Source organism: Dendropsophus ebraccatus, chromosome 3 (genome assembly GCF_027789765.1).
Source record: "Dendropsophus ebraccatus isolate aDenEbr1 chromosome 3, aDenEbr1.pat, whole genome shotgun sequence".
Taxonomy (NCBI): domain Eukaryota; kingdom Metazoa; phylum Chordata; class Amphibia; order Anura; family Hylidae; genus Dendropsophus; species Dendropsophus ebraccatus.
The window spans coordinates 65,490,151-65,502,888 of record NC_091456.1 but is presented as its reverse complement, the minus strand read 5'-3'; the positions used below and the strand labels follow the sequence as shown (position 1 = coordinate 65,502,888).

The 12,738-nt window shown below is 41.7% G+C and overlaps 1 protein-coding gene across 4 annotated transcripts in view; it reads right to left on the bottom strand.

The window, feature by feature from the left end:
• KDM4C (lysine demethylase 4C) overlaps positions 1–12,738 on the bottom strand; it is a 283,487-nt gene that overhangs the window by 212,949 nt on the left and 57,800 nt on the right. For all 4 annotated transcript variants that reach the window (XM_069961946.1, XM_069961945.1, XM_069961947.1 and 1 more), the window contains exon 6: positions 5,528–5,577. In XM_069961946.1, the coding sequence (XP_069818047.1) occupies positions 5,528–5,577 (50 nt within the window). The remainder of the gene's footprint in view (positions 1–5,527; positions 5,578–12,738) is intronic.

The window sequence follows — 12,738 nt, the reverse complement described above, 5'->3', positions numbered from 1 at the left end:
ACGTTTCGTGTAGCTTACTTCCACAGGGACTTGCGCATATATGAATTTTTTTCTGGATGTGATGTAATAAAAAAAAAAAAAAAAAGAGAGAAACACGTGTCAGGTGGTCCCAGGGATATTGGTGGAGTAAGGCAACAGTGATAATGTTTTTTTTTTTTTTTTTTTTTTACTGGTCTCTTTACCTTTTGTTTTGTTTTTTTTCCTGGCTTTTTTTTTAGGGTTTCTTTTCCTTTCTGTGATATTGGTGTAATGGCTATATAAGCCCTTATTTTTTGCGCCACAAATTGTACTTTGCAATGACAGGCTGAATTTGTTCATAAAGTACACCACAAAAGCAGGAAAAAAATTAAATGTGTGGTAAAATTGGAAAAAACAACCAAAAAAAAACACTTTTTATTTGGAGGGTTTTTGTTTTTACGCCCTTTGCCCTGGGGTAAAACTGTCTTGTTATATAGGTTCCTCAAGTCGTTACGATTACCATTGTATATATATAACATTTATTACTTTTATTGTATCTGATGGCTTTTAAAAAATTCAAACCATTGGTAACAAATATGTTCCTTAAAATCGCTCCATTCCCAGGCTTATAGTACTTTAATCCTTTGGTCTATGGGGCTGTGTGAGGAGTCATTTTTTGCGCCATGATGTGTTCTATCGGTACCTTGATTGCGCATATGCGACTTTTTGATCGCTTTTTATTACAAATTTTCTGGATTTGATGCGACCAAAAATGCGCATAGGGTTTTTTTTGTGCTTAAGCAGTTTACCCTGCGAGATCAGGAATGTGAAATTATTTTGGGCGATTATGCACGCAGCGATACTAAACATGCTTATTTATTGTTATTTATAACATGGGAAAAGGGGGGTGATTCAAACTTTTATTAGGGGAGGAGGCTTTTTATTAATAAAAACACCTTTTTTTTACACTTATACTAGAAGCCCCCCTGGGGGACTTCTAGTATAAGTACACTGATCTCTCGTTGAGATCTATGCAGTATAGTTATACTGCATAGATCAATGAGATCGGCACTCGATTGCTTTTGGGGGGGCGGCGGGCATCGTGGGAATAGCGTCTACATTCATTGGCTGGCTTACTCATTTGACCTCCAAAGTACAAAAACTTGGGACTTGCTGCTCGTCGTCAGATGCCATGTTGGACCTAGACAGAGAGAGGCTGCTGCAGGGAAAGGGAGGTTTTAGCTGATTTTAGGTAGGAAAGACGACAAAAGCCCTTGTGCATGAAAATATTTATTTTGCTTCAATTTTTTTTTAGCTTTATGTCCATGGTAAGGTAGAGGAAAAAAGGTTTCCTGGTGTTTTTTCAACTTTACATAGAGGTTATATTGTGTTTGGAATTTATTGTTGAGAGGCTACGATAGTGGCATAATAATGCGACTTTGGCGTGTTAGATGCACCCAGGCATGCTTTCTCTGCTGTCCCAGTTGCATTCCAGAGGTGTTGGTATAATTTACTGAGGTGTCATGGTGGACTTGATGACCTCCAAATGGTCGAATTTTAAATTCCAAGTGTCAAGCATTTTTCTCCCATAGACTTTAATGGGATTTGATATTCGATTGAATAGTCGAGTATCGGGGTCTACTCGACTCAATATTCAAAATTTGAATATTTCACTACTCGCTCATATCTATTAATTAGCAAAGACCATCACTCAAGGTTATGATTGGGTAAAAGACTATGGCAGGCTGTGAAGGATGAAACTGTTGTAAGATGCTTCAAAAAAGGTGGCATCAGTAATGCCTTGGATGGATCAGAGGATGGTATCCTTGACAAGTTTGGACATTTGTAAGGAGTTTTCTCTCCTCAACTGCTACTTACAGTACTAATGGCCCTTGGAGGTTGACTACTGTTCATTCTAACATATTCTGTTATTTTAATAAATATTTTAGCCCACTTTTTGGTTCAATATATATTTTTTACATCTTCCCAAAAGCCTAGGCATAAAGTGAAAAATAAGGTAGGTTTTGAAAACTGTTGCTGTCAGCTTAATAGACAGTCAGTAGATCACAGATTCAAAGTTTTTTTTTTTTTTAAACTGAGCTGATGCTTGGAAGAATACATTAACTTGTTTTCGCTTTGCAGCATAATTAAAAGGTTTTTCTTTTTTTATTATTGTTAAAACATACTAGCCCTTTTTCCAGTTGCAGAACAAAGAGAAAATATAAAAGTAATTTTTTTTTATCTTTTACATATCTTTATTAAACATACTAAAATAATAAAGCAGTTGAAGGGCAAAAATCAAATGACTATTAGATTCAAGCCTAATGTCTTGCAGATAAAATATTTGTAGGTGCTATAGTCAATCAAGATTTCAGAAGAGACTACAGATGAAAGCATCCAGGCATAAAAGGCAAGTGTGATAATTACGATGTGCAGACAAGATAATGGAAAATATTCCAGCCTTTGTCTGGTGTTATGTATTGAGTGCAGACTTGACCTGGACAACTGGTGATGCCTCATCACATTTTACACAGTCAACAAAATTAATGAAATGGTCATTCTTTTATCACTGTAATTACTTAACAGAATTTAATTATTCCTGCAAGCATCTGATAAGTGAGTATTGTATAACCGCTGTTTAGTTAATAGTTTTCACTTACATTTTTATTTATTTACATATAGGAAAAAAAAAGACACTGAAAAGAAGGCCAACAACAATAACAAAACAAAGATTAAAAAAAAAAAAAAAAAAGAGAGAGAGAGAGACCAAATTTTCCGATTGCTATTTGCAGGAGGTCGTAAACAGCAAGTAGAGCAATCAGTTCCTCACATACTGTTAAAGATTCTTGTAGAATGATCACTTACATTTTCACTGGAGAACCCAGTGTCAAAATGTGTCGGGGCATGTTCAGAAGCCCCATAGAGAAATAATGGGGCCACGCATGCATGCAGCTGCTCCATTCATTCAGTGGAGAATAGACCTATTATCCCAGGGCTGGTGGGTAACTGAGCAGTTAGGACACCAAACAAAGTTAAATCGTATACCGGTGGAAAGGGGTTAACTATGGAATAACTCCTTCAATAACTCCTTTTGCATCAGCTCAGGCTGATGGCCAAAGTCAAAAAACAGTTTTGCCCAAGGAGGAGTAGTCGAGCTGATCACAGGAGTTCTGCCAGTGCACCCCCACAATTAACCAACAAGTGCCGGCAACAGAAAAAAAAAAAAAAGTGTAACCATATTGATATTGACCGCACCATGTAAAACGAATGAGGGAGAAGGCACTCCCCCCACTCCCATCACTCTGCAATGCTCTCTTTGCTAAAGCAGCAGGATCTGTAATGCATAGCCAAAACCCTGCTACCATTGCTGGGAGGAGAGTCTGTTCCTGGTCGTCCACTCTTTATATGCTGAGAGGTCAGTAGTGACCACTCGGCATGCAAAACATCTGAAGGTGCAGGGGGAGGAGCAGTACTTATCAACATGAAGCAATAGCAGTCACTGTGTGTTGATGGTTGCCATTGCAGCTGGGATCTTGACAAATGCTCCCAGGGCTGCCATGGCTGTAATGTGTATTAGACAGCAAGTTTTTGTTTCTATTAGCGAATCCCCGATGAATGCAGGGTAGAGGGAAGGCAATACTGCTAAATGCAATGCTTTATGGAAAGGAAATGAACAGCCTATGGTAGCTAAAATGAAGGTAGGCGGATTACATAGGTTTTGTACTACATGGCTGTCCTAAATTTGAATTACTGATGTGTCTGGTCTAATAGATGTGTCAATTTGACGTGGATCTATATTTGTCTTATCAAAAGGGTTCTCCCACAAAGCAAAGTTGTTTACACACTTTTCCATAGTCCCCTTGATTGCATGTGCAGGGAAGACCAATCTATACTAATGGGACATATCAGGAGATTGCAGCTGAACAGAGCACCACTTGAATCTTTGCCCATTCAAAATGGCAAAACTGCTTCAGCTCCTTTAAATTAGACAGCTTCCTGACCACAGGAAGTCTGACCACAGATTCTTAAAGAGGATGTACCACTAGGTATATCCTCTTTAAACTGACACAGGGATAGAATGGCACAGTCATGGGCAAGCCGGTGCCGCGGTCCGTTTTTCGATCCGCGGCCCGGTTCCTGTGTAGGGCGCCTTTTTATCCACGGGTTCCGGGCCAGTGCTCAGGCGGACCAGCCCACCTCCAGTGGGAGGGAATTCCCTCCCCTGTATGACGCGGCTCCATTGATTCTAACGGAGCAGTGTCATACAGAAGGAATTCCCTCCAACTGGGGGCAGGCCAGCCTGCCTCCAGTGCTTGAGCACTGGCCCTGGACCCGTGGATAGAATGGCGCCATACACTGGAACCGGGCCGCGGCACCAGCTTGCCCGTGACTGCGCTGTTCTATCCCTGTGTCAGATTAAAGAGAATGTACTTTTTAAACCATTCGGGAGTTGCTTTAGCAGTTTGCTTTGGGTCACTGTTCTGTTGGAAGGTGAATCTCTGAACCAGTCTAAAATCCCTGACAGATTAAAAGGTTTGCTCAAGAACATCCCTGTATTTCACACCTTGCATCTTCCCCTCAACTCGTACCAGTTTCCTAGTCTGTTGCTGAAAAGCATCCCACAGCATGATGCTGCCTCCACCATGTTTCACTGTGGGTATGATGCTCTTGATTTTGCTCCAGATAGTGTTTTTCATGGTGGTCAAAAAGTTAAATTTATATCTCATCTGACAAGAGCACCTTCTGCATACATTTTGGCAAACTTAAAATGAGCCTTCTTCATCTTGGCTACAAGTAAAGGCTTTTTTTTTTATGGTCACTCTTTCACTCCATGGAGTGTACAGCTTATTGAGGCGGTACTGTACTCCATTCTCTGCTTGCAAACTCTCTTTTTGTGCAGTTTTGTTGGGCAGCCCTCTTTCAGGCTACATTCACACGTACCATATCCTCAGTGGACATCACGCTGCAAGTTCGCGTCGAAATCCTCTGCGGATGCCTTCCCTGTCAGTTTCCATGTGGGATTATCATCCCACTGCAAGTATGTAAATGCCAGTTTCCTAAACCCAACACATCTGAGGCTCCCGGAGGTCCTGTCCAGCCAATCAGTGACTGCAGCCAATCCAAAATCCTAGAGACACATCGAAATTGGTGGAGGTCCATGTATTCAGACTCATCCACCAATTGCTAGAACAAGCCAGGAAAAGAATACACGACTGACAGCTGATTCCTCCCACTCTGTGCGTGAGACAGGAGATGGTCCATAGATTTTATTGTATATTGAAGTCACTTTACTGTTGTGCATACTAAGCAGGAGTGAACACACTTAGCTCAGTGCTTCCCCTAGCTTGTTCTAAGGATCAGTGGGTTTTGTAAACTCAGAAGTTCTTCAATCCCAACAGTTCTGTCTGCAGTCAGGAGTAAACAGGGTTAAACTGACACAGGTGGTACAAATGTTTTTTTAGAATAATAAATTAGCCTAGTACATTATATTTAAATTATAAGGTCAAATGTAAACATTCAAATATGCACACAAACATTTAAGTGCAATGCAAAAATAAATTCTCTTTACCTTGAGCAAGCCTTTCCAGTCTCTTCCCATGCTCTGGTGGTATAGAATACCTTTAAGAGTAAAAAAAAAACACTATTAGTAAGCCTAAATCAAACCTTTCATGTACAAAAGGCAAGTACTTTAATGTGAACAATATTCTGAATTTAATTGAAGAAACAAAACTAAAAATAAAACCTCAATAAATACATATATATTTTTTCATTTGGTGACTGGAAACTAGATAGGTTGGGTTTCCACATAGTTTTTGCAGTCTGTTTTACACATCCGGTTAATGGGGAAGTGGCGGGAACGGATGAAAGAATGGATGCAATTGTGTGCAATTCATTTGGAAAAGTTTCTTTAACTTCAAATATATATATATATATATATATATATATATATATATATATATATATATATATATACACACACTACCGTTCAAAAGTTTGAGGTCACACAAACAATTTTGTGTTTTCCATGAAAAGTCACACTTCTTCACCACCATACGTTGTGAAATGAATAGAAAATAGAGTCAAGACATTGACAAGGTTAGGAATAATGATTTGTATTTGAAATAACATTGTTTTTACATCAAACTTTGCTTTCCTCAAAGAATCCTCCTTTTGCAGCAATAACAGCATTGCACAACTTTGGCATTCTAGCTATTAATCTGTTGAGGTAAGCTGGAGAAATTGCACCCCACGCTTCTAGAAGCAGCTCCCACAAGTTGGATTGGTTGGATGGGCACTTCTGGCGTACCATACTGTCAAGCTGCTCCCACAACAGCTCAATGGGGTTCAGATCTGATGACTGCGCTGGCCACTCCATTACCGATAGAATACCAGCTGCCTGCTTCGGCTGTAAATAGTTCTTGCACAATTTGGAGGTGTGTTTAGGGTCATTGTCCTGTTGTAGGATGAAATTGGCTCCAATCAACGGCTGTCCACTGGGTATGGCATGGCGTTGCAAAATTGAGTGATAGCCTTCCTTATTCAGAATCCCTTTTACCCTGTAAAAATCTCCCAGCTTACCAGCACCAAAGCAACCCCAGACCATCACATTACCTCCACCATGCTTAACAGATGGCGTCAGGCATTCTTCCATCTTTTCATTTGTTCTGCGTCTCACAAACGTTCTTCTTTGTGATCCAAACGCCTCAAACTTGAATTCATCCGTCCACAACACTTTTTTCCAGTCTTCCTCTGTCCAATGTCTGTGTTCTTTTGCCCATCTTAATCTTTTTCTTTTATTGGCCTGTCTCAGATATGGCTTTTTCTTTGCCACTCTGCCCTGAAGCCCAAAATCCCGCAGCCGCCTCTTCACTGTAGATGTTGACACTGGTGTTTTGCGGGTACAATTTAATGAAGATGCCAGTTAGGGACCTGTGAGGCGTCTGTTTCTCAAACTAGAGACTCTTATGTGCTTATCTTCTTGCTTAGTTTTGCAACGCGGCCTCCCACTTCTTTTTCTACTCTGGTTAGAGCCGGTTTGTGCTGTGCTCTGAAGGGAGTAGTACACACCGTTGTAGAAAATCTTCAATTTCTTAGCCATTTCTCGCATAAAATAGCCTTCAATTCTAAGAACAAGAAAAGACTGTTGAGTTTCAGATGAAAGTTCTCTCTTTCTGGCCATTTTGAGCGTTTAATTGACCCCACAAATGTGATGCTTCAGAAACACAATCTGCTCAAAGGAAGGTCAGTTTTGTAGCTTCTGTAAAGAGCTAGACTGTTTTCAGATGTGTGAACATGATTGCACAAGGGCTTTCTAATCATCAATTAGCCTTCTGAGCCAATGAGCAAACACATTGTACCATTAGAACACTGGAGTGATAGTTGCTGGAAATGGGCCTCTATACACCCATGTAGATATTGCACCAAAAACCAGACATTTGCAGCTAGAATAGTCATTTACCACATTAGCAATGTATAGAGTGTATTTCTTTAAAAAGTTAGGACTAGTTTAAAGTTATCTTCATTGAAAAGTACAATGCTTTTCCTTCAAAAATAAGGACATTTCAATGTGACCCCAAACTTTTGAACGGTAGTGTATATTATATTTAATATATATATATATATATATATATATATATATATATATATATATATATATATATATATATATATATATATATACACATACACACACACACACATATATACTAGAAAATGTACCCAGCGCTGCCCGGGTATAAAGTGTCAGTTTGTTAATTAGATGTGTTCCAAGGTCGCCCAGGAGGCCAAGCTATGCCCTTGTTTTGTTTTTTTTTGTTTGAGGGGAAATCGCTAGGAGCCCTATATACCCCTATACACTATATTCCCCGACAGTTCTGCACTGTTTATGTAAATTGTAGCTTATGCACATTAGAAATAAAATAAAAAACTTTATACATCCTAAATACATAATAGCCAAACTGAGATGTCATGTGACTGTATACAGAGCCTGGTTATATACAACATTGGCAGTGTTATATACAGCCTGTTTATGTACAACATTGGTAGTGTTATACTGAGCCTGGCTATATACTTACAAGTGCATACACAATCCTGCATCATCATAATCTGGCCCTCTTAGGCACTACCTTTCATCCTTGGTGAGGACAACACAGAAGAAGTTTTAAAATTTCTAATACTGTAACCCCCCCCTTGTAGGTAGCCCCCGTACTGTATACACTCCCCCCACTTGCAGGTAGCCCCTGTACTGTATACACTCCCCCCCCTCCCCCTTGCAGGTACTCCTATACTGTATACACTCCCTCCCTGCAGGTAACCCCATACTGTATACACTGCCCCCCCTCACACTTAGCCCACATACTGTATACACCCCCAACCCCTTCGGATAGCCCCCATACTCTATATACTCCTCCCACTTGCAGGTAGCCCCCATATTCTATACATTTGCAGGTAGTCCCTATACTGTATACACTCCACCCCCGCAGTTAGCCCCCATACTGTATACATTCCCCCCCTTCTTGCAGGTTGCCCCATACTGTATACACTCCACCACCGCAGGTTGCCCTGTACTGTACACTTCACCCCGAAGGTTGCCCCCATACTGTATATACTCCCCCCATGCAGGTAGCCCCCATACTGTATACACTCCCCCTTGCAGGTAGCCGCCATACTGTATACACTCCCCCCTGCAGATAGCCCCCATACTGTATACACTCCCCCCTGCAGATAGCCCCCATACTGTATACACTCCCTCCTGCAGGTAGCCCCCACGCTGTATATACTCCCCCCTTCAGGTAGCCCCCCCATGCAATATACACTCCCCACTTCAAGTAGCCCCCATGCTGTATACAGTCCATAACGCCCCCTTACTGTATACATTCCCCAACACCACCACCCGGCAGGTAAGCCCCTAACTGTATACACTGTATATACACTGTACACTGTTAGGGTACAAACACAATGGGCGAATCCACAGCAGGTCTCGCTGCAAATATCCCTGCCCTTTGCACTCAATGCACATCCCGCTGCGAGTTTGTCAGCAGCAGCCCCCTGGCCGCCGGAGTGTATACATCACCTAGCCCCTGCTCCAGCTTGCTTCAGGGGTTCCCGGCAGTTCCTGCTCGGTAAATCAGTGCACTGCCCCAAAGCAAGCTGGAGCAGGGAGCAGGCGAAGTTTACGCTCCGGAGGCCGGGGTGTTAATGGGGCGGGCTGCTGACAAACTCGCAGCGGGATGTGCATCCTGCTGTGACTTTATCTACCATTGAGTGCACAGGGCAGGGATATTCGCAGCGAGACCCACTACGGATTCACCCAGTGTGTTTGTACCCTTACTGTATTTCTATCTGTGGATCTGTTGTGGCAGCTGGCCTTAGCAACCAATCAGATTCCAGCTCCCTGTGAAAATCAAAGTAGTGATCCTATTGGTTGCTAAGGCCTCCAACTGCCATTTCTACTGGTCAGCTGCAGCACTAATTATATCACCTGTGTGTGCAGTGTGGAGATTATCCCATTCATCTCTAGGGGGCGCTCTTCCCCCTCCCCCTTTCCTCCTGTACATCTGGCGGGGACAGGACCTGCGCTCTAACCTTCCGGGCACCCAATGTATCTGTGGGCCAAATTTGGGGTCTAACGGTTCAGGCGTTTGGAAGTCTATAGGGGACAGACAGACTTTCATTTTTATGATATAGATTTAAAAAAAAAAACTGATGAAAACGGATGTTCTTTTTTAATGATTTTTAGCGTGCACAAAAAACATGGTTGACATGTTTTTGTGTATGTTAAAAGTAACCATTTAAAAACAGAAATGTTAAACTGACTGCAAAAACGCAGTGTGAACCCAGCTGTGTATTGTTTCCTAAAACTTTCTTTTTTTTTTTTTTTTTTTTTTATAGAGACCATATAAAGTATAAATATAGAAATAAAAATAGTATTTTATAGTTTAAAACTAAACTAACCTAGTTACCATTTCCGACTACAAGTTAAGAACATTTCTAGCCTGTTTTCAACATTTCCACTAATATTTCATTGCTGCTACAAGATGTAAATAATCCACTGTATTTGTGTATTCCAACAAACAGATAGTTAGACAGCTTTAACAGCACATGTCACATCTCAAAATGTGTTCCCTCAGCAGGCAAGATGCACAGTACTATGCAGACCTATTTCACAATAATTTTACCCTTGAATAAAATCAAAGACTCGCCTACAGAAATGTTTTTTCAAGCGTGTGTACATCAGTTGAATTTTTCAGATGGGAAATCAATAGATTGAACATACTGTAGATGGAGAGAGTCGCCCAAATGAGGGAGCACCTAGAGGATTTGATGCCTGTCTTGTACGTTACAGATGGGGAGAAAAAAACACCACAAGGAACTGTGCTAAAGGAAAGAATGTTCTACAGAGCTAAAACTTAAAAAATAAATGGGGAAAGAAACTATTGCAACACAGCAAAGTCTAGTCAAAGAGTCACTGTCAAGGACTACTGCATGTCAACAGTCTGTTGAATAGAATGAAAATTCAGTAAAAGATTGGAAAAATGTTTAATGGTCGGATCAATAAATCTCTGCAGAGAGGGGGCTCTTATTTTAAGAAGAAATACAAATTGTTCATATAAAATTGTATAAATGTCACATAAAAATTGTTACATCTCAATACTATTATAAATACCAGTAGAGAACCACAGATGTATGCACTTTAAAAAACAAAAAACAAAAAAAAAAACCTTCAGGCTATGGTCTCAGACAGTAAAATAATAGCAAAATACAGCTGTAAAGTAAGGTGGAAAAAACTGCCATTAGGACAAGGACACACATGGTATCTATCATAAATCAGTCTGTGTTTCCAGAACAAAGAAATCTAATGCTTAATTAAAAAAAAAAAAAAAAAGTACTGCTTATACACAGTAAAACTCAAATAATCCAGCATACCATGTCTGATATTACAGGCAGCCTAGTGGCAAGGGGGGTTATTAATTGACCTGTTTCTAACCCTTGCAGGGGAAACATTTGGCCTCTGCCAAGGTGTTAGAGGCCTATACCACGGAGCGATAATCGGCCGAATATAGTTTCTTGGAATAGAGACAATGATTAGCCGATGATTGTGTCATCATCGTCTGATCGTTTATTTGGGTTCAAACCTAAAATCATCCGGCACCGACCGTGCATCGCTGCGTGGAATAGGCCCCTAACACCTTGGCAGAGGCCATAGGTCTTCTCCTGTGCTCCTTCTTCCTCCTTCCATGTCTTAGCAGACAGACCACTCAGCCAATTAGTGGCCAGGACCGCCACGGCCAGTGATTGGGTGAGCGGTCTGTCAGCTCAGACAGACCGCACCGAAGCTGCTGCTGCGCAGGACCAGGAGGAAGAAGGTGCACAGGAGAAGACCTGCAACATGTTTAGGTAATGTATGGTGTTTAAACAAAAGCTGCAAGGACATTGGCAACAATGTCCGTGCAGCCCTCGCTAAGCAATTATCAGGCTGTCTAGCAGATCGGCGCTCGTTTACATTATTAATCGAGCCCCCATCGGCCCGTGGAATAGGACCCTTAGGCTTAACTCCCAAATCTCTATGTGACACAAGATAGTATTCACACCTACACTAGGGACAAAGATTCACACCTCAGACCCTCACTCACATTCCTGAGCCCACTATGACTTGATAAAGATGGAACAAAGTGGAAATATTATAACAAAGGAATCTTTCTCATAATTTATAGTTGGAGCTCCCTAATTTAGTATTTATGGTTGGGGGAGGGCACCTCCATACAGATGTCAAAATCATGTAGATATGCCCAGAGCAACCAGGTGATATTAGATATCATCTGATAATGTGGACTGTATGCATTCATGTTTGGTATCAAATGGTTGCTTGGGATATGCCCGGATGATTGAGGATTATGTCATATTTATAGGGGGTCCCTATCCTCTAAACTAGCGCAGGACGCTGTACGGTGCAGACAAGAAGCGCCCCTCCACCACCTCTGAGTTCCTCACACAGCCTCCTGCACTGTATAGTGCAGCTCTGTCTCGGAACACAGGGGGAGGGGGAGACTGTCTGAAGCTGGGAGCAGGTCCTGGAGCAGAAGACTTATTTCATTCTGTGGAACCCCCCCCCCCCCCCCCCCCCCCCCCCCCCCCCGCAGTAAGGGTAAGTCTGTGTGTGTACAAAAAAACATGTATGTCAGTATGTATTGTGTATGTTTGTGTACTGTATGTATATATATGTATGTGCTCTGTGTATTTTCCATGTGTGTACTATGTATGTGTGTGTTTATGGGTTTATTTGTATATACGGTACGGTAATATACAGGACTACATCTCCCAGCATACTGTGTGGTAATATACAGGACTACATATCCCAGCATGGTGTGTGGTAATATACAGGACAGTTTTTTTGCTATGGGGCCCCATGAATCCTAGTTACGCCCCTAAATATATAGGTGCACATTCAATGTGCATTCATCTGTGTGTGAATATACAAGCATATAACCAGTGCTCAGCTGCCTGGGCGCTGGAAAATTTTAACCCCTGCCTGACTGCAGCCCTACGGTCAGGCAGGGGTTAACTGCAGCTAGATTTAAAAAACAAAAAACAGTTAACTCACCTGAGGCCCGTTCCCGGCAGTGCGACGTACACTGACTGCGCTGGGGATTCCTGAAGCTTTCCCGAGCAGCCGAGCGTCTCATCGGAGAAGCTCAGCTCACGGGAGAGCTTTGGAAGAATGACAGAGGCTCCGGAAGTACCCAAAGCCTCCGTCATTCTTCAAAAGCTCTCCTGGCAGCC